General features: G+C 50.0%; 3 protein-coding genes across 5 annotated transcripts in view; all 3 read left to right on the top strand.

Moving 5' to 3' along the window:
• CTU1 (cytosolic thiouridylase subunit 1) overlaps positions 1–6,498 on the top strand; it is a 7,168-nt gene extending 670 nt beyond the window's left edge. The window contains exons 2-3 of the mRNA XM_069088842.1: positions 3,796–4,318; positions 5,610–6,498. Of these exons, the coding sequence (XP_068944943.1) occupies positions 3,796–4,318; positions 5,610–6,154 (1,068 nt within the window). The 3' untranslated portion in view covers positions 6,155–6,498. The remainder of the gene's footprint in view (positions 1–3,795; positions 4,319–5,609) is intronic.
• Positions 6,499–13,182: 6,684 nt separating this feature from the next.
• Positions 13,183–16,482, top strand: KLK14 (kallikrein related peptidase 14). Its single transcript, XM_069088271.1, has 5 exons — positions 13,183–13,597; positions 14,400–14,559; positions 15,031–15,284; positions 15,461–15,597; positions 15,760–16,482. The coding sequence occupies exons 1-5, from the start codon at positions 13,558–13,560 to the stop codon at positions 15,913–15,915; spliced, it is 747 nt and encodes a 248-aa protein (XP_068944372.1). The 5' UTR covers positions 13,183–13,557; the 3' UTR covers positions 15,916–16,482.
• A 5,121-nt stretch (positions 16,483–21,603) lies between these two features.
• Positions 21,604–21,970, top strand: part of KLK13 (kallikrein related peptidase 13) — a 9,223-nt gene continuing 8,856 nt past the window's right edge. Inside the window, exon 1 of one of the 3 annotated variants that reach the window (XM_069088839.1) lies at positions 21,604–21,783. In XM_069088839.1, coding sequence (XP_068944940.1) covers positions 21,619–21,783 — 165 coding nt within the window. In that variant the 5' untranslated portion in view covers positions 21,604–21,618. The remainder of the gene's footprint in view (positions 21,784–21,970) is intronic. The other 2 variants (XM_069088840.1, XM_069088841.1) reach the window with 2 other exon arrangements.

Genomic DNA, 21,970 nt, shown 5'->3' with positions numbered 1-21,970 from the left:
CCCCCCCCCCACCTCCTTATAGCCCGGGGGGAGTGTCTTCTCTCCCCCCAATCTTCCCCAGCAGAAGTCCCCTTCTCAAGCCCACCCCTTTGGAACTGGGACTGCTTTCTTTGAAGCTGCTTTTAATGAACACGTAATGTTCTGCGCTGGGGTAAAGCTCAAGGTCACCCGACCCCTGCCCTGGAGGGGCTTCCTTCCTCCTAGGGGGGCCCCGCTTTGGGTCTCCCCCTCCGCCCAGGGCTTTGCCCCGTGAAGCGCTAAACTCTCATTTGCTGAGTGTCAGCGGCCGCTGCCCCAGCAGCTCCGTCCTGCTGCGTGGAAAATCTACCATCAGCTCCTGCGGCGTATCCGTCTCTCCTTTAAGGCTAGGAGTTCCACTTGCGATGTCCCCACTGCTCATTAGCAGGCGCACAGCTGGTTCTTAATAAGGGCTTGTTAATTGATCGTAACTAAGTTCATTGCTAAAAGCCCTAGAAGGCTCTTGTATGGGTCTCTACGTGGCCCTAGATGTCTCCATCTGTATAGGGAGCGGGTGGGATCGTCCATTCTAGCCCTGAGTCCTGTATCTGGGGGATTGTGCCTTCCTGCTGTGTCTGTGTACCAGTGCTGCACATGTCCTTCCTGGGGGATTTAAAAAATCATCTAATCTCGTTTTTTGTTTTTTTCCATTGCCTGCTTTCCCACTGTATCCCTCTCCACATCTTTTGTAAGGAAGTATTTTTTTTAAGAGAAAGAAAAAATCAACAAATCAACAAGGAAGAAGTCTGATGATATATGGGGCGATGGTGTGTGTGTGTGTGTGTGTGTGTGTGTGTGTGTGTGTGGCCAGTCTGTGTATGCCCTTCTGTCCCTACCTCTGGTTATGTCTGACTATCTAGATCCTTCCATATGTCAGTCTTTCCCGCCACAAGAGGCACATTTGTCTGTCTGCCTCTCTCAGTGAGTGGCTGTGTCCATTCTTGTGGGCCCCCCTCTCTCTGTTTAGCAGGGTGTTTTTGCCAGTGTTTTAGCAGCTTAGATTTAAAGCTCCAAGGTGTATCAGAGGGTATCTAGACAGAATGCCAAGGAGCTTTTTTTTTTTTTTTGGTCTTTATTCGTTTACAAGATTCATTACCACAATTCCTTGAGTTTAAAATTTTCTCTCCCCCCCTTATAGCATACAATCAACTATAGTATCTGCAAATACTTTCACATTAGGCATTAGTCAGGTTATAAAGAAGGATTGTACCAGATGGAATGAACAATGGGAAGAGGAAACAAAACCAAACAAGAAGACCAAAAAGGGCAGGTAGCTTGCTTCAATCTGGGTTCAATCTCAGTTCTTTCTCTGGATATAAACATCTCTCTCCATCATGAGTCTTTTGGGGTTGATATAAGACTCTGGATTGCTGAGAAGAGTCCAGTCTATCAAAATTGGTCATCACACATACATTGTGTCTGTAATTGTGTACAAATTTCTCCTGGTTCTACTCTTCTCACTCAGCATCAGTTCATATAAGCCTCTCCAGGTAAATATGAAGTCCATCTGCTCCTGGTTTCTTATAGCACAATAGTATACCATAACATGCATATATCACAACTTGTCCAGCCATTCCCCAATTGATGGGCACCCCCTTAGTTTCCAATTCTTTGCTACCACAGAAAGAGATGCTATAAACATTTTTGTACATATGGGTTTTTTTTCCCACTTCTATGATCTCTTTGGGATACAACCCTAGACGTGGCATTGCTGGGTCAAAGGGTATGAAATTATTTATAGCCCTTTGGGCATAAATCCAGATTGCGTTCCAGAATGGTTGGATCAGTTCACAACTCCACCAGCAATGCATTAGTGTTCCAATTTGCCCACATCCACTCTAGCATTTGTCATTTTCTTGTTTTGGCATCTTAGCCAATTTGGCTGGTGAGATATGGTACCTCAGAGTTGCTTTGATTTGCATTTCTCTAATCAATAGTGATTTAGAGCATTTTTCATATGCTTATAAATATCTTTAATTTCTTCCTCTGTAAACTGCCTGTACATATCCTTTGACCATTTATCAATTGGGGAATGACTTGTATTCTTATAGATTTGACTCAATTCTCTGTATATTTTAGAAATGAGTCCTTTATCAGTGACATAGGTTGTAAAAATTCTTTCCCGATTTTCCACTTCCCTCTTAATCCTGGTTACATTGGCTTTGTTTGTACAGAAGCTTTTCAATTTAATGTAATCAAAATTATCCATATTGCATTTTATCATGCCCTTTAATTCTTGTTTGGTCATAAAGTCTTCCCCTCTCCACAAATCTGACAGGTAAACTATTCCTTCCTTTCCCAATTTACTTAGAGTATCAGCCTTTATACCTAGATCATAATGCCAAGGAGCTTTAATTATTTACCTAAGGCCACACAGATTGTGTCAGAGGTGGTGTTTCACCCCAGGTTTGTGGATTTCAAAACCAGCACTTTCCACTTTCCCACTTTGTCTTGGAAACTGATTGAGTTGCTTTATGTCCTATAAAAATGTCCTGGGATAGTTTTAATGTAGGTAAGTAGAAAGATCTGGACTTACTTGGGCCTCAGTCTCCTCATCTGTAAAATGAGGTATTTGGCTAGATGGTTTCTGAGGTCCCTTTGTACTCTTAATCTATGAGCAGATTAAAACTTGATTGATATAAGGAATCTTGACAGTCAATCTCACCAGACCACCTTCACCTTGTAAGTGGGGAGACAGTTATGCTGAACAGGGAAGGAGGGGCTTACTTTACTGGCTGGGGGTGATCAATCAATAGTCATTTATTAATGGCTCTCTATGTGTCAAGAATTGTACTCAGGTGGGGACAGGCCGAATGCTATGATAGAAGGCTATTTGGATGTTTTCTGGTGGGTGGTGGGGCAGAGAACAGAGAAGACAGGTGAGATGAGGAAAGATTCTGGATGTAATCCCAAATTGGCCAGGAGCAAGGACCAAGACCAAATATGTTACCAAGTTTTTGTATTGGTAGGGGAAGGATGATGGGGTGGAGGGGGGGGGGGCTGATATCTTTTGGCTTCCCCCACAAACCCATTTCCCGATCTTCAGGTGGAACAAAGTATGTCTGCTTCCATATCCCTTCTGTTTCTCTCTGCTAATATAGGGGTGTGTAGTGAGGTCTTCATTCCCCAGGCTTCTGCCTTCACCTCTTTTCCTCTAATTGTCTGAATACTGGCTTGGCCCCCTCTACTCCTGGGTTTCTAGTTTTGCTTGGGATTAGAAGTACTGTAAAGCCACATTCTTCTCCCCCCCACCTCCGATGCCCCCCCCCCCCAATTCTGGCTACTTTCCACATGGGCCTGATTGAAGATACCCTCTGCCTGCCCTCTGTGGTTCAGGTCTTGAGTCTTATCTCTACCCCTTTTTGCCTGTGAGAGGTCCCTCCTGCTTGAAAGTCTACCTGAAAAACCCTGGCTCTAATTTCATTCTGTCCCTTAGGGTTTGTAGAAACTTGTGGATTTTTTCAGTGTCTCCTCCCCAACCTCAGTCAGGGCTGCACAGCCCTTCAGAACCTCAGTGAAGCCCCCGCACCCCTTACTTCTGTCCCCAGGCAGACTTGGGTCTCATGTGGTATGTGCACTACAGGATGCTTGTGGGTTGTTTTTTGGGGGGAGGAAGGGGAGCTACTGACTGCTGCACTTCTCCCAACGAATGGTCCTGAGAAGTAGGCTCCCCCTGCAGCTCCCCCTTTCCCCTGGATTGCGGGGGTCACTCACTCCCGGGTCGCTCACACCCTGCGGCCTGTGCTCTCCAGTGCCTCCCTCTCCCTCTCTCTGCAGATGCCAGTGCCTCGGTGCTCGGGGCCCTGTGGAGGGGCCCGGCCAGCTGCCCTGCGGCGGCCCAGGACGGGTGGGGCGGTCTGCCGATCCTGTTTCTGCAGCGCCTTTGAGGCCGAGGTGCTGAGCACCCTGCAGACAGGCCAGCTGCTGCCACCCGGGGCCATCGTGGCTGTGGGCGCTTCCGGTGGCAAGGACTCCACCGTGCTGGCTCACGTGCTCCAGGCCCTGGACACCCGCCACGCTCTCGGCTTGGACCTGCGCCTGGTGGCTGTGGATGAGGGCATAGGCGGCTACCGGGACGCGGCGCTGGCGGCTGTCCGACGCCAGGCTGCCCGCTGGCAGTTGCCGCTCACCGTGGTGGCCTATGCTGATCTCTTTGGGGGCTGGACCATGGATGAGGTGGCCCGCCGGGCTGCCCAGGAGCCTGGCCGAGCCCGAGCCTGCTGCACCTTCTGCGGGGTCCTGCGGCGGCGAGCGCTGGAGGAGGGGGCCCAGCGCGTGGGGGCTACACACATTGTCACAGGTGAGCCCCAACCCAAGGATCAGTGTGCTATCCCTGGGGGCGTGGGGGTCTGGGCAGCCTGCCTCTACACTTGGCACCCTCCTCTCTGCCTCTCCTTTTTCCCCTCGTGATTCTGGGCCCCCCCCCACCTCCTTTTGTGATTCTGAACCCCATCCTGCCCGTGGTTCTCTGTAACCCTGGGTCCCCCTCTCACCTGTGACCTTCTCCCCAACACTCCTTGTGACTGGAATTCTATTGTGTGCCTGGGCTACCTCTCCCCATTCTGAGTAACTTTTGTCTTCTTCCTACTGTGATCCTAGGGAGCTCTCCACCCTACATCCCCCCCTCCCCATTTGGGTTTCTAGGCTCCCCCCTCCCCTGGGTCCCTGCCCTTCCCCATCTTGTGACTCTGTGCCATCTTTGTGTTCCTGTCCACCTGCACTCCTCTGTGACCATGGGCTCCCTTCACCCATATCCATATTGATCCTGATTCTATAAGCCCCCCCCCACTCCTACACAAACATATACATGCTATATACAGCTTTCTGAGTGTCTCTGGGCCTCTCCTACTGTATCAGCAATGCCATATTCACAATGCCTATGGAAATTACAGATATGCTGATATAATTATCCATTACAAAATACATCATGCTTGCCATATGGGGGAATAAGCTAGAAAATTTATTAAGATACCAAAAGACTGAGTCCCAAAACCAGAAAGTGAAAGCCATCAGAGTAGTTATGACATTGGCACAGGTAGATAAAGTAGAAAGCACCCACATTCTCAAGCCTTTAAAACAGAACAGGCTACCTCAGGCAAAGGTCCTCCTCTCCCCACTCACAGCAACCACCCGGCGTCCAGGAAGCTCGCTCCCAGCAGCTCCGGCCCCTGGCAGTCCTTAGCAGAAATTCTGGCTGACTCAAAAAGGGCTTCGCGCTGCTGCCGCCGCTGCTGCCTCTGCTGCTGCCGCAGTCACCGCCACTGCTAGCCACCGCAGGAACTCTAGCTTGGCTTCCGCTTCCTCTTGCTCCGCCCCTTCCTGCTACGTCAGCAAGTACAATGGGGCATGGAAGATCTTTAAATCCCATAACCCTTACACCTACCTCATCCTTCTCTGTCAGACCTTCCTTTCAGCCCCCTGCTTCACCTCTCTGGGCCTCCTGCCTCACCTCTCTGGGTGTCTCTGGGCCCCCTGCCCCACTTCTCTGGGTGTCTCCGGGCCCCTGTCTCTTCTCTGTGTCTCTGCTCATCCCCACTCTCAGTGATGCCACTGGCTCTGACCTTGACCTTCCCATCTCTGACTTTCCTCAGGACACAATGCAGACGACATGGCAGAAACAGTGCTCATGAACTTCCTTCGAGGGGACTCCGGCAGGCTGGCCCGAGGAGGGACGCTGGGTTCCCCTGGTGAGGGGGGTGCCCTGCCCCGGTGCCGTCCCCTCCAATTTGCATCCCAGAAGGAGATCGTCCTATATGCCCATTTCCAGGAACTGGACTACTTCTCAGAAGAGTGTGTCTATGCACCTGAGGCCTTCCGAGGTCATGTCAGGGACCTGCTCAAGGCCCTGGAGGCTGCCCGGCCCTCAGTTGTCCTGGACCTGGTGCACTCGGCTGAGCGTCTGGCCCTGGCCCCTGCTGCCCGGCCCCCACCCCCTGGTGCCTGTACCCGCTGTGGGGCCCTGGCCAGCCGCCCCTTGTGCCAAGCCTGTGCCTTACTTGATGGTCTCAACCGGGGGCGCCCCCGTCTGGCCATTGGCAAGGGCCGCAAAGGGTTGGGGGAAGAGGGCGAGGAACAGAGTTGTACTTCCAGGGACAGGGGACGCCCCACCAGGACTGGAGCCATTCAAGCTTTCTAGAGCCTTAAGCCACAGAAATTCTGGGACCTTATTGGATTCTAGGCAACTTGTGTGGCTCTAGGGTTCTTGGATGCCAATAGATTCTGGTGTCCATTGTGAGTTTCAGTTTTCTACATTGAGAGTCTAGGTCACTCTCAGAGTTCTGGGCTCTTCAGTAGACTTTGGACCTTCTATAGACCCCTCAGGTGGCCTCTGTGTTCCTCAAGGGAGCCTGGATCCGTTGGAAAGATTGTATCTTGCATGGGTTTCTCAGTCTCCCATAGCTTTTCATGGGGTTTGGATTCTAGATCTCCTGGGGAATGTTTTCTGATATGAGGTCTCGAAATAAACCCTACAAGTATCCATTGAGAAGCATCTGAATGGGGTTGGGCTTAAAGATTATTTCCTGCTTGGCCTTCTGGATAGAGCTGGTGGGGAGAAGCTAAAGGGGCCTGGATAGGTAGGGACCTGGTCCTGTGTAAAAGGCTGGGTACATGGGACTCTTAGGTGAAGGGAGGACTTTGGGGAGGGCGTAGGGAATGCTTTGGTCATGGAGGATAGACACCAGGAGAGAAAAAGACATGGGAAATGGAGATGGGGTATGGGGCACCAGGGTGCTGTAACCACAGGAAGGAGGCCAAAAAGTTGGCAGATTTCTCCCAGCCTTTTGGGAAACCTTGTTCCTTCTCAGCCAGCTCAGCACCTCCCTTCTCCCCAAGCTTGTTCTGACCATCCCAAACTTCAGGGGTCCCTCTCCCTTTTCTGAGCTACTTCTTCTCTAGGGCCAAGCCCACCTTTCCTCCAGGGAGCTCTCCCTTGGCCAGCCTACCCACAGCATCTTCTCTGTCCAGGTCTCCCAGAGGTGCGAGTGTCCCCACCCCCATCCCCTCTCAGACAAGGCCCTCAGCCCACAGAGGTCAAAGGTTTAGGAAGGGGCCTTGGAGGCCATCTAACCAGACCCCCTGAGAATGGTGAGACCCATTCAAAGATGTCACAAGCAGGAGGAGTGTGGGGCAGAGCTAGGATTCATCCTGAAGTGTCCTTCCACTGGTCCTTCAAGCCTCCTCTGAAATAGAGCTGCCTTAGTCAGCAGGCTCTTGCCCTGAGTTTCCCCTTCTCTCAGCAGTGAAGTGTTCTGGGGGTGTGTTCTTTGGGTCTGGGTCGTGGCCTGATTATCCCTCCTTTTGACCCTCTGCAGAGTATCCCATCACATCCAGGGGGTGATGTTGTGGAATGAGAAGAATAGGATGTATTTCCATCTTTTCCTGCTTACTACCTGTATGACCTTGAGCCAGTCCCTTCCCTTCTCTTGGATGTCAGTGCCCTCATCTCTACGAGTAGGGACCTGAAATAGATGAGGTCCATCCATTCTGCTCAGAGTAAGTCAGCCTGGGCAGCAAAGGTGTAGGACTCAGCCGTGGCCAGCAGGTGGCCAAAATGAGCCCCCCAATTCCAGCTGATCTCTGCTCCTGACCCAGGGAAAGGAGGGAGGGCAGGCCACAATTTCAAGGTGGGAGAGGAATCTAAAGCCTTTCTCCATTGTCACTTCAGGGCTGTTGCATCTTGGTCTCATGGACCCCTTTGGCAGTCAGTCTGGTGAAGCCTTTGAGCCTCCTCTCAGAAAGTTTTTAAATGTATAAAATACATCAAATTACAAGGAAATCCCATTATTCCAAAGGAATTTTTTTTCCCCCAATCTAAGTTCGTGGACCCCCTGAAAGATTCCCCCAAGAATCTGGCTTGGTGGTCTGTGGACCTCAGTTTAAGGACCTTGTGCACTTAATGACACAGAGTCAGGGACTTGCCTAGAGTCAGGCAGGTCAACATCAGAGGTATACTGCAAATACAGATCTTGGGTAGCTGAGAAATACTATGGTGTGAGGTGTGTGTAAGGAACAGCTGGATGGCTTAGTGCTTAGAGTCAGGAAGACTCACCTTCCTCAGTTCAAATCCAGCCTTAGATACTTCCTAGCTGTGTGGCCCTGGGTGTCACCCTGTTTGCTTCAGTTTCTTCATCCATAAAATGAGCTGGAGAAGGGAATGGCAAACCACTCCAGTATCTTTGCCAAGAAAACCCCAATGGTCACAGAGAGTCTGACACAAAGGTGTATGGGATGGGGAATGCCTTCACCCCTGGGTCCAAGAACAAAGCTCTTTCACTCTCTCCCCTGTCTCCCTCTCCTGGGATCAGGGTGGCTCACAGACTTCATAGGGTACCCCCTGAATCCCAAAGAGAGAGAAATGGGCCAAAGAGCTCATTCTGTCTTAAACGAGAGGTAGTAATCACAGAGGACCTCCGAGAGCCCTGGATTTGGAGTTCAGTTACTGGCTCCTGTGTGGACTGAGGCAAATCACAGTGTCCTGGGCCTCAGCCTGCTGCTGGCTCCTGCTTTTGGCGCTTCCTTCTTGAAGAGGACATCAGGGAGGTGAGGCCAAGACCTGCGAGTGAATTGGATTTAAGTACTGGAGGGCAGAGAAGACTCACCAGCCTCACTCCTCCGGAGCCATCTGGGTCCAGTGGCCAGATATAAATCAGGATGACTGGAGATGGTTCAGGGTGCAGCAGAGGACCTTGGCCTTTTCAAGCCAAGGTCTTTAACAGGTCCTAGTTGGAGGCAAAGCCCATTCTCTGATTAAAGCTTAATAAGAAATGAGGCAGAGTGTGACCTCTTAAAAAACAATCCGGCCGGGGAAGACCCTCAGGGTTTCTGGCCAAAACAAAAACAATTGGTATTGGCATTCATTCTGAGCCAATCAGGACCCTGACTGTGCTCAAGCAGGACTTGGCCTGGGACCCATAACTGGCCAGAGAGAGCCTCATTTGGGCTTAAGGCTGATCTTGAAGAGAAAGGGAAAAACATATTAAGAATTCTGTTCCTTTTGGGCAGAGCACTCGCTGGAGAGAGAGGGAGGCAGGGGGAGAGAGAGAGCCGTATTAATAAGGAATGAGGAGCCCTGTCACCCAGTGGCCCCTTCTAGTTGGGTCCCCCGTGGGCAACTCGATTTCTACTCACAGAGGCTGTTGTTTGTCCTTCCTTCTTGAAGACCATGACATCAGGGAGGTGATGCCAGGACAGACAAGTAAATTGGATTTAAGTGAACCTCACTGGTAAAATGAGGGCAATTGAACTGGAGACCAACCTCCAATCACGTGATCTAGAGACCTTCCTAGGGGCCCAGACAGTAGGAAGACAAAGGCAGAAAGCAAATTAGGAGATATGGGAGAAGCAGAGCCAGGGCTCGGAACCTTCCTGGGTTCTTCCTCAAGCTGCCTGCTCAGTGAGAGTGGATACCTCCCTCTCTGAGTCAGAGCATCATAGAGGGGCTAGGGGCTGGCCCCAGTGAAAGGTGAATTACAATAATTATGGTGTTGAAGAGGCTGGGAGGGGTTGAGGTCTGAGCCAGGAATTCTCTGCTCACCTCCAAATCCTAGTCCGCAACACCCCACTCGTCCCTACCCAGTTTTTGTCTCTTCCCTGCACCATCCCCACCCCCACTTCTTTTTCTTCCCAATGGAAAGAGGCCTGGGCTGAGTCAGAGGATCTGGGTTCTGGGTTTATTGGCTGGGCGACATTTGTCAAATCTTTAAACCTCTCCACACCTCAGTTTTCCCCACCTATAAAATGGGTACAATACTTGCATTACCTGCCTCATGGGGCATTTGTGATTAGAGTGCCTATTGTTTTTTACTTTCCATTGGCCCTTTGTCTATTCATGTTTCCCTACTTATGTCCCTGGTTGTCTGCTGTCTGTTTCTCACTCTCTTTGTGGTTATATTCCCCTCTCCATCCCCGTCCCCATCCCTATTCAGAGGATCCTTTGCTATGACCTGAGGGGAAGGTAGGTAGCTAAGACCTGCCACCCCCAGCCCCCAACACCAGCTTACCTAGCAGGATGGAGCTAGGCCCCTTCCAATTTACAGATAACAAGCTTTATAGGAGATGGGGTGAGAGAGGTCTCCCAGTCAGTCTCTGGTTACTTGTTACACTTTCTCTGTGACTTTTGTGGCCACTGGCTCTCCCTTTTCCTTCCCTAGAAGCACAGCTGCCCTCTATGGGGGTCTCTTCTCCATTCTCCTTTGATCCCATTCTTCCTCTCCCAATGTCGGTAGCTGCCTCACTCCTGGCCCTCCCAATATCTAGGGATTTATGATGGGAGGAGACAATTCCTTTATTTTGGAGACAAAGAAAAAAGGCCCACACATTTAAGGGATTTGCCCCTAGCTACAGGGATAGTAAGAAGTACCGGAGGTCTGGAAAGCGGGAGGCTTTCTCAGTTTATTGACCAGCTGCATTTGTGGTCTGGGTCACTCTCACCCCGTTACTTAATCTCTGAAAGATCATTGTTTCGCTGACTCAGGTTCTCACATATTCTCCATAGCACCCCCCAGCTACTCACCACTTTCCCTTTTTTTGGTCTCAGTCTCAGTCTGGGCTCGACAAAGCTCTCCCTTTCACGGTTCACTCTCAGCCCACCTTCCCTAATCCCTTTTTTCATTCCCTTTCACTGAGTCTGGGCCTAGCCCTGGTCTGGTCCCAGCTATCCCCACCCAATTTTCAGCTCCTTAGGTTTCCCCTTAGAACATAAGCTGCTTAAGGGCGGCAGAGACTATCTTTTTTATTGTTTTTGGATTCCCAGCACTTAGCCCAAAGCCCTTCCCTTTGCTCTGAATAAATGCACATCACCACATTCCTCTAGCTCCCATCTCTTTATGTCTCATTTATCATTCAGTAAACAATTATCTAGGGACAGCTAGGTGGTGCCCTGGATAGGTGCCGAACCTGAATTCAAATCCAGCCTTAGACACTTTTCTTTGTGACTCTGGGTAAGTCACTTCACCCTGTTGGCCTCAGTTTCTTTATCTGTAAAATGAGCTGGAGAAGGAAATGGCAAATCCCTCCAGTATCTCTGCCAAGGAAACCCCAAATGGGGTCACAAAGAATTAGACTCAAAAGAACAACAATTATCAAATTCCTGCTACAATCAGGTAGCTTACATTCTACCAAAAGGTACAGCTTTCCTTAGCCTTAGTGATTATCTTTTATTTGCCCTCTCCATCCCTCCATCCACCCCCGCATCCATCCATCCATCCACCACCCATCCATCCATCCATCCACCCATCCATCCATCCATCCACCCATCCATCCTTTTCTACTTTCTAATATCTGTCTACCTCTCATCCATCTCTATCATCTGTTTGGCATCTCTCTACCTGTCCATCATCTGTCCTCTGTACATACATGCATATTGTTTGGATATTGTCTGCCCCCATAGACTGTGAGCTCCTCCAGGGTAGGGACCACGATTCTGGTCATGCTTCTGTTGCCTGTGCCCAGCGTGGTACCGGGCACCAAGCACTTAATATCGTCAGCCACTTGCTCTGGAAGCTTCGTCTCAGTTCTCCCCCCTTAAGCACATCCCAGCCCCATCACCAGCTCCTTCCCTGTGAGTTCTCTCCCTGATTTTTAACCTTGAAGGACAATAGCTAACATTAATAAAGTATCTTAAGGTTTGCAAAGCATTTCACAGAGGTTCCCTCCTCTGGGCCTCATAACAACCCAGCTGATATTTTCCCCATTTTACAAATGAGGAGACTAGCTGCACGTTGTGACTTCTCGTGGGTAACATGGCTGGCTAGTGACTAAAACAGGATTTGAACTCATTTCCCTTCAAATCCAGGACTCTGCATTTTCTATGCCTCTTCCCTAACAGCCTTGAACTTTAGATCTTTTAAAACCTTAGTGATTTTAGGGTTGTCTTCTCTAACCCCTTCATTTTACAGTTGAGGAAACTGAGGCCCACAGAGGTTAAGTGATGAGGAAGCATATTTAAAACTTTTTTAATAAAATATGTTTTTAAATTTTATATATTTATATATAAGTTTTCCCTAGAGCCTTTTTCAGAAGGTAGGAAAGAACAAAAAGTTTTTTCTTGGGGAAACTACAGTTAAGGGCAGTCAAAAAGCTTTTCTCTAGATAAAGTCTCTTCTGGTTGGTTTGGGGCTGGGATCCAATAAGCGTAAGTAGCTTGCTTTTATATTCAAGTTTAAGGTATGGATTCCAACATCTCAAAGGAATTCTTTTCTATCGTTAAGGGGAGTGGTCCAGGAAGGAGCTGAGTGGTGAATATTTCAGATGCTAACCTAGGACTATATTTTAATCATTTCCTTACCTCCTTTCCTTGTTGTCTTGGGGCCCAGAGTCTAGTTGAAGGGTATGGGGCTGGGGGGAGGGGACCGTGCCAGTTTGGATCGATCGCTGCCTAGGTATAGAATGACATCAAATGCACCTTTAAAAAAAAAACTTGCGTTTCACTGGCATAGTCCTATATCGGCATTAATTTTTTTTCTACAGTGATTTGCCCAATATCACACTGATCAATCCTATCAGTAAAGAAGCCTTTATTAAGTGCTTGTGCTGGGGGTGCAAAAAAAGGGCAAAACCCAGCTCGTGCCTTCAGGGAACTCACAGTCTAGTTTGGGAAGCTGCATGTAAATAATTAAATATGTACAAGCCTTGTGCACAAAAGGGGGAATGGTAGGGGGAAGGCACTTGGGGGAGGAGGGGAAAAGGGAAGCGGCAGTAAACGTCTCCTGCACAAGGCAGGTCTGGAGCTGAGTCTCAAGGGGGAATTTGAACCCAGCTCTTATGCCTCTGGGGAGCTTGGTGGCTAAGTGTAGTTGGGTATAGGTATCCAGGTAGCTTCGTGACCTTGGGCAAGTCACTTCACCCCGTTTGCCGCAGTATCCTCATCAGTAAAATGAGCTGGAGAAGGAAATGGCAGACCACTCCAGTATCTCTGCCAAGAAAACCCTAAGCAGGGTTGCAGTCACTCACAACAGAGCCAATAGCGACAATTTAGGACTCTAGGGACAATGCCACCAAGCTCAGACACCCCAGTGCCTTGGTCCTGGGGATGGCCGGCCCCTACCCCACCTCTCATTGTTTCCACCTCACCTCTCACTTCCTGCTCTGGGATGCTGGGATTCCCACCCCCTCCCATTTCTTGGTTTCCGGATTAGAATACAGAACCATTGGGCGGGTGCTCATTAACCAGAGGACTCGACCATAAAAGCATTCTCTGGTCATCGGGGCGGGGGCTGCCTTCACCTGAGATAAAAAGCACCCGGGACTTCTTGGAAAGGAGACTAGAGGAAGAGATCTTCTCCAGCACCAGCCCTACTCAGGGAGACAGCCCCTCCCTGGGGGACACCTGGCCCTTGGCCTCTAGCTGCTCGTCCTTCCTCATTCTCAGCCTCTGCAGCACTCCGTCCAGTTAGGGCTGCCATCTCCCTCTGCCTCTGCACCTCTGGCTCACTCCATCCATTACTGTGTCTGGATTTCTGAGCATAAGTGGTTCTTTTAGCCGTTTTTCATCTGCTGGTCATCAGACCTCCCCCACCCCAGTTAGACATCTCTTCAGAAATGCTCTGCCTCTTAACACTGCCTCTTCTGTGGGTCGCTGGTAAGTGGTTCAGGTGGCACGTTGCCAAAGGCTGTAGAGGGGAGGGGTGGTGGAGGGGAGAGGAGACGCAAGGTGGGGTCCTTGCTGGGAAGAGGAGAAGCTGGCAAGTAGGAGGGGATGTTTGGAAGGGAATAAGCATTTATTATCTATATAAAATATACTATTAAGCACCTACTGTGTGCTAGATGCCATATGAGGTGTTTTGTTTTTTTTAAACAAGTATTTCCTCATTTGATCTTCTAAACAACTCTCTGAGGCATCTGGAGAGATTATGGGCAAGAATAGGAGAAGGGAGTCTAGGAGGGGGGAATGATTTGAGTTGGACAAACTTGAGGGGGAAGGGGCTGTATGAGAGGATGATGAGGGGCGACAGGAAGGCAAAGGAGCTGGTTGGTTTTAAGAGAATGTTGTGGGAGAGGCTATCAGATGGGAACCATCAAAGATTACAAGAAGGGTTGGATCTTGGAGATTGTGCAGTTTCAGGAAGTCTCGGAAAGTAGATGAGTGGTATGGAGGCAGGGATCGAGGAGGGGTCAAGAGGATGGTGGGCACTGAGGAGACATGAGGGTGGGAACAGTTTTGTAGCAGTCCTTGGAATGGGGGGGAGGGTGTGTCTTTGTGTGCTGGGTGCGGAATGAAAGGCATTGAGAGATAGGAGACAAGGAAGTTAGGTGATAGTCCATCAGCCATAGTTTATGGGAAGGAAGTTCCCATGTGTGAACAACTAGACCAGAAGGAGAAGAGATTGGAAATTTGAGAAGATTGCCTCCAATTCCTTATTCCCACATTCCTCTATCTCCAGCCAATGCAGAAAGGAATGAGGATAAGATCATTGGTGGTCAAACGTGTATTCCCTACTCCCAGCCCTGGCAGGCCGCACTGTTCATCAATCAGAATTTCCACTGTGGGGGTGTCCTGCTGTCCAATCGCTGGGTCCTCACAGCAGCTCACTGTACCCACTGGTGAGTGCCCCCCACTGCTACGCTAGTGTCCAGCCTCATGCCCCGACAGACTACAAACCAGGCTAGATCCTGATGCCTGTCAGCCCAGGCCAGCCCATTGTACTGGGTCTAGGTCAGTCTCAGTCCCAGGCTTGTACCAGAAAGATAGGAAAAAAACAAAAAAGAATTCTTGGGTTTGAGTCAGGAGATCTGTAGTCTGAATCTTGGTTCTTCCCCTTGTTTTCTACCTGGGCCCCTTTTCTCTCTGGGCCTTAGTTTCCCCATCAGTCAGTTGAGGGGTTGGATTGGACATGCCCTGAGGGTCCTTCTTGATTTAAGGTTCTCTATGGATTAGGGGTGAGGGAAACTGGAGAAGAATTCCAATCAGGCTGTATATAGCATGGATGTGAAGGGCTGGTGGGGACGGGGTCAGCAATTGGAATTGGGAGGGCCAAATTGGAGTCAGACTGAGCAGGCTTACCTTCTTACCAGGAACCTTCGAGTGGTCTTGGGAAAACACAACATCAATCGAAGGGAGCCCTATCAGCAAACAGTGAGGGTGGAGCGCCGAGTTCCCTACCCCAGCTACAATGCCAGGACCACCAACAATGACCTCATGCTGCTCTACCTGGAGAAGCCAGTGAAGCTGACCCGCCAAGTTCAACCCATTCAGCTGGCAAGAGACTGTGTCAATCCCGGCACCAGCTGCCTGGTGTCCGGCTGGGGGACGGTGTCCAGTCCTTTTGGTAAGGGCACGAAGGTCACACTGGGGGGGGGGGGGGGGGGGAAGGGGGGGGGTGAGTGGCTGGGTGGCTAAGAAGGGACTAAGCTAGGATTCGGTGTCTCAGTGTCTGATTAGGGGGACTGGCTCCTTGCCTTAGTTCCTAGGGCTTAACTGGTCCCCCTCTCCCTCTGGCTATAGCCAAATATCCCAGTGCCCTCCAGTGTCTGAAGATTAGTATCATATCCGAGGAAGAATGCAAAAAAGCTTACCGAAAAGCCATCACTGCCGGCATGGTCTGTGCTGGGGACGCAGAAGGTGGGAAGGACTCCTGCCAGGTGAGCCCCAGGCCCCTGATAGCACAGAAAGGGAGCGGGTTCTGTCCCACCTGGGTTCAGAAGTCCACTGGAAGTAGGGAGCTGGACTGGGATAGTCTCTTTCCCTTGCCCATGTCTCATTACTAATTGCTGCTTGCCCTTCTTTTTGCATGGTCTCTGTAGGGTGACTCTGGAGGCCCCTTGGTATGCAATGGAGCCCTGCAGGGCCTGGTATCTTGGGGCATGGAACACTGCGGGCTGCCAGGGTATCCTGGTGTTTATACCAACCTGTGCCATTACCGCTCTTGGATCCTAAATGAAATGCAAAAGAAGAATTGAAGAATTGACAAGCTCCCCTCACGGGCCCCAGGAGGATTGCCCATTCCAACCTGTCCCCAGTCCTACCCTCAGGAACAGGTGGCCTGAAACTACCACCCCACACCCTACAAAGGAACCTCCCCCTCCCCCAAGGACAGGACTCGCCTCGGCCATCCTGACTTGCCCAGCATGGGGGAAGACGAAGGTTTCCTAGACCCATCTCTAGTCTGAATTTGGATACATGGAAAGGGGATCAAAAGGATTTAGAGATGGAAAGGCTTTTAGACCCTGAAATAGCAGGTCTGGAAAGGACCTTTTAGAAAGACCTTACACTCGAATTTTTACGAATGGGGAAACTGAGGGTAAAAGTGTCCTCCTAATGTCACATAGCTAGGATGCCACAATTCAGCACAATTCGATGTTCTCTCCCTGCTCCTGGGGTCTGAAGGCATATCTATCCCCAGCCCCTTTCATGAATCCACTGATTTGCTCAGGTATCCAGAGCGAAAGGTAATTTAGCAGGTCTTTCTTGGTCCCTTCTTCCCCAAAAGTCTTAGATGAATAAAACCTGTGGGACTTGCTTTGTGACTGGGATGTGCTGATGTTTCCTTGTAACTGGGACATCCTGTGTGATTGAGGGGGAGAGGGTAAGGAAGAATGGGGAAGAGGGGAAAGGAACCAGGCTGGGAGAAGAGAGCCTGGAGCCTCCTGGGTTAGGACCTGGAGGAAAAGTGAAAGGCCCGACCCCGACCACGTGCCGTGAGGACCCTCCCCACATCCACACCTTTGTCCTCATGGCCTCACTTCTTTGTAACTGTCCCCAGATTGCCTCCATCTTGCTGTCCTGTCAGTTTCACTGCCTTCCATCTTCATCATCCATGTGTCGGACCCCATTACCAAGTCCTTCAGCCGCATCCCACCATGGCTTGCGTGTCACTGTACCCACACCCCCAGACACCCCATGGTCTTAATCGCTATGCCTCCCTGTCCTTAGGTCCTGAATGTTGCTGGCCCTTTGTTCCCCTGGCCTCATAGGCCCCCTCCCCAAGGCACTGTCTTTGCAACCTTCATAATAGGCTACGTTTGTAGAGGCCACATGGGACAGGTGGTGAAGAGAGGAAGGACATTTCCCCCCTAAAACAGTTTCTCTATATCTCAGTTCTTGGTCCTGGTCTCTATTCCTGTAGCTTTCTTTGTCTATGGGTTTCTGTCTCTTCTGAGCCTGAATTGTCTCCTCGTAGCCGCCATGGAGATCCTGGCACACTGGGGAGGGCCCAGGATCCAGATCCCAGCTCTGGTCCTAGCTTCCTGGGGTCCCAAAGTCACAGAGGCCCATAGAGCCCCTTCCAGCTCTGAAACTGAGCTCCCTCCTGGTGTCTGCCTCTCCAGGTTTCTTGTGGGCCCCAGGGACTGGGAGTGGGCAGACAGCAACACCCCCTGCCAACCAGCCCTTCCAGTTGGGCACAGACAATGGGCCCCTAATTAGTGAGGAAATTAAAGAGGCGTCATTAACCCTTGGGGAACAGTGAGTGGGAAGGGCCCGGGCTCCCAGAGCTGTTTCTGGCTCTGGCAGAAACCTGGGACCCAGAAGTACTGGGCTCTGCTTCTCTCCCTCTGACTTCATCTCTATACTTTTAGTGATGCAGATTGATTTCTTTGGCTTTTGCCTCGACGGTCAGTCAGCTGGAATTTATTAAACACTAATCTGTTGCCAGGAACATACTAAGCTCTGGGGATGCAAAGTAAGGCAAAAACAGCCCCTGCCCTCAAGAAGCTTACAGTCTAATAAAGACAGCATGCAAACAACCATGTATTTATTTAAAAAAAAAAACTGTGAAGGGGGTTTTGTTTGGTTTAAGATTCTTGATCCCCTTTTGGGGTTTTCTTGGCAAAGATACCATAGTGGGGGGCCATTTCCCTCTCCAGTTCATTTTACAGATGAGGAAACTGAGGCAAACAGTGATGTGACTCACCCAGGGTCACACAGCTAGGAAGTCACATTTGACTTTCTGGTACTACCTAGCCGACCATGGAGGCTGCATTAGAGGTAAGACGAGATCTGGGGCAGAGTTTTCCAGGCTTAGGGCCAGCCAGGGAAAATGCCCAGAGACAAGAGATGCAGTATGTGTTACACTGGCTGGATCCAGTCCATGGGGCAGAGTGAGGGGCATCCGAAGGGCTTTGAATGTCAAACACAGCCTGTTGTATTTGATCCTGGAGGCGGATAGGAGCCTCTGCATGAGTAGGGGGTGACACGTTCATCCTTGTGCTAGCTTGGCGGAGGATGGAGAGGAGCGGACAGAGACCCCTCCCAGCAGCTGCTGAAGACAGCGAGCTTGAGAGAGCCGGCACCAAGGGCTATTGTGGTTTGTCCTTGGTTCTGGAAGAGGACCATGACCTCAGGGAAGTGATGCCGTGACATCCTGAGGCAGGGCTGTGCAAAGGCACCAGCCTCACTGTATCCTCCAGAGCCATCTGGGTCTAGGGGCCAGAAATGGACAACTGGAGATGGCTCAGGATGCAGTGGAGACCCTGGCCCTTGGAGGCTAAGGACTTTCCCAGGTCTTAGTAGTTGCATCCCTGGAGGGACCAGCTCCACCATTTTGTTCCACTCTCCAGTTTTTCATCACACTCCAATAGAAGGGAAGGTCCTTGGGGCAGGGTCTATTTCTCTTATCTCTAGTCTCAGCACCAGGCTGTATGTCTGTGGCCATTAATTAAAGTCTGAATGTGTGGTCACTGCATCTCCCCCTCCTGCTCAGCAAATATTTACTATACACATGAGACCACCAGGTGGCGAAGTGGTTAGAGCTCTGGGTCTGGAGGCTGGTCCATTCCAGACACTTGACCTTGAGGGAGTCACTTAAGCACTACCTGCCTCAGTTTCCTTCTCTGTAAAGAAGATGAAAAAAATGACACAGTCCCAGCTCTCAAGCAGTTGATAATCCATCACCACACAAGCATACACAGAGAATCGGGAAAGGGGAGGACAAAGAAAGGATTCAAAGAGCTTTGGAGACAATGGAGAGGATGTGGGGGAAGGATTCAGGATGGTGCTTGGGCTGTGCTTTGAGGGAAGAGGAAGATGTGCCTTCCAATCACTCAGGCACTGCCGAAAGCTGGAGTCAAGTCCAACGTGAAACATCGCTGACCTCCAGAAGCTTACATTCTAACTGGAGAATTGGCATGAGTACATACTGGTGAGCGTTTATTAGGCACCTACTATGAGTCAGGCGCTGTGCTCAATGCTGTACAGATATCGCACTTGATTCTCACAACAACCCTGGGAGGTAGATGCTGTCATTATTTCCATTGTACAGTTCAGGAAACTGAGGCAGACAGATTAAGTAACAAAGAATGGCTTTGAGCCACTCTGTCTCACATCCAGTTCATAAGACATCACCCCCATGATGGCCGTGTTCCTCTGACAATGAAAGATGAACAGCAGCTAGGGAGTACCTGATGCTGAATTTGAACTCAGGTCTTCCTGACTCCGGGATCTGCCTCCAGTACAAGATAGTTGGAGGGGGTGCACTGGCATCTGGGCATAGCATGAGGATATAGGATAACAGCGGGAAGTGGGGGGAGGGTCGTATGATTGGGTTAGTGACTGAGTAAAGGAAAGAGCAGAGTGCAGAGCCTTTCTCCTGTTGGCGAGTTCTTCCTGGAGCCTCTTTTGGGGCACGGCCCCCAACCAGCCATTCTTCACTCTCAGGACTTAGCTACCTAATTCTGCAGAGGTCTTTCTCCCATCCCTCCTACTGAGATGCCCTTTTTAAAGTGTTGTCCTTCCCATTGGAATGCAAGCTTCTTGAGGGCAGGGCTTGTTCCTTTTTTGCCTGTCTTTTTATTTTTAGCGCTTAACCTAGTGCCTGCCACTACTACAGTTGTTCATTCACTTCTGACAAGTCTGGAGTGGCAGGTTGGCCAGACTGAATGACAGGCTGAAAGGTTTTTATTTTATCTTAGAACAGTGGGGAGACACTGGAGGATTTTGCTCTGGGCAATGCCATGGTCCTTAAATCCCCCAAACCGAACCTTTCTTTTACTCTGATTTTCAACTGCCCTTATCCCTAGCCTTATATCCACCCCATCCTAGACTGAACACTGCTACATACCAATCCAAGGACTGACATACATACTTACATACAGTTGGATAAGAGTGGACAGGACTTAATGGGTCTGGGGAACTCCTGACTGCCTTCTCTGCCAAAGGTGATGACAATTTAATGACTTGCCCACGGGGCTTGGCAGTATGTGTTAAAGGCAGGATTTGAACCCAAGATTTCCTGGTTCCCAGGCCAGTTCCATCTAACATACAGCGAGTCCCCCTGCACGGAGTCCTATACCTTGAGTAAATGAATTTGAAGTGTAGGCAGCCACCACTTCTTCCCACTAGGGGGCCCCAAATTCATGTATGACTCAGACAAACTCTGGTCCAACATCCTTCTCAACTAAATTCTTGAATCCCAGAGCTGGAAGGTTCCTAAGAGGGCATCCTTGAACAGGAATCCTTTCCACAACTTTCTTGAATTCAGATCCATTCAAAGACTTATCCTAAACCATTACCACTAGCCCCAAGTCCATTTTTAGCCCTAAACTCATTCCCAAAGATCTTATTCTTCTTCCTGACTTCATAAACTATGCCCAATAAAGCCTTTAAAAGATTGGATTTGGCAGGCTCTCCTAGTCCATAGTCACCTCTTTTCTTACCCCATTCAGGTAGACACTGGGAAATACCAAGAATGTCCTTGGGAAGAGAAGGAGTAGGTTCTAAACACATGGAAAAAACAATGTGATATAGGATGGGAAGGAAGGCAGAAGAGAGGTGATGGAGGGCATGGGAAGGGAGGAGAAGGAAGCCGGAAAGGGTAGGGTAGGGGGAAGAAGGAAGAGGCAGTGGTTTTAGGGAAGAGTGGGTGGCTCTGGGGAAAGGGGATGGGTGGAGTTTGGAGTTCAAGCGTGGGGGTGGATGGGACAGGATTAGGGTTAGGTAGGGCTGAGGTCAAGGCTCAGGTTAAGGGCAGCATCTAGGGTGGGACAGGGACAGGGTGACAATGCAGCGTGGGATTATATTGGGGTTGCTTGGGGTTGGAGAAAAGGTTAGAATTAGTATAAATGATTTGGGATAAATTGGAAGTTGGAGAGACAAAGAGACATCCATTCCAACCTTCCCTTCTGTTTGGAGTCAATATTGGGTTTGTGGATGAATTTTGAGTTGACATTGTAGCTAGGGTCAGTGATAGGTATGAGACTTAATTTAGGCATAGAATTGTGATCCATATGAGATCTAGGTTACTTTGGGTTGTGTATGAAGGATGCGAACTGGAATTAGGGATGAGGCTGAGATTGGGAGCTGGGATGGAAGGGGATTGGTCATGGAGCTAGGTTATTGAGTTGAAATTGAGAACAGTAATGAGAATGGGGCTGGGTTTGGAATTAAGAAGATGGAAATGGAGATGGAGTTGGGAATTGAAACAGGATTCCAGGATGGATTTGTTGATTGTAATGGGAAAGGAGATATGAGTATGGGGTTAGGAGTATGGATAGTGTGGGTAATACATTCTGGGTTCCCCATTCTCCAAATGTCCCCCTGGATCAGAGTATGGGTGGGTTCACCCAGCCCAAGGGGCCCTAAGGCTGAGGCAGGGCTCAGAACTGGATCCCAGCAAGTCTGGGAAACTCCACCCCCTTGGGGTGCCCAGCCCAGCCTGGGGGCCCTAGATGGGGCTGTCAATATGGGGATTAGTGAGGGGGTGGAGGGGGAGGACAAGGATAAGGAAGAAGTTGCAAGCTCATAGGGGAGGGAAGTCATGGGTTAAAAAAGCTTCAGAACAAGGTGGCTCTCAAAGGAGACTGGAGCTGGAAGGAGAACAAGGGGCCCCTAAGGTATTGAGGGCTGTAAGGTACTTTGGGAGGGCAGAAGAGAAGGGAGAGATGAGAGGAAAGGCAAATAGAGCAAAAGAGAGAGGAGAGAGGGGCAAAGAAGAGAGGGAGAGGAAAGAGGAGAATGGAAGAGAGAAGAGGACAGTAACAAGAGACCAATAAAGGGGGAGAAGGGAGAAGAGAGAAGAGA

The sequence above is a fragment of the Petaurus breviceps genome, unplaced genomic scaffold (assembly GCF_028583685.1).
Source record: "Petaurus breviceps papuanus isolate PSGF00001 unplaced genomic scaffold, PetGlider_PUasm1.0 185, whole genome shotgun sequence".
Taxonomy (NCBI): domain Eukaryota; kingdom Metazoa; phylum Chordata; class Mammalia; order Diprotodontia; family Petauridae; genus Petaurus; species Petaurus breviceps.
This window is presented reverse-complemented; position numbering and strand designations above follow the sequence as displayed.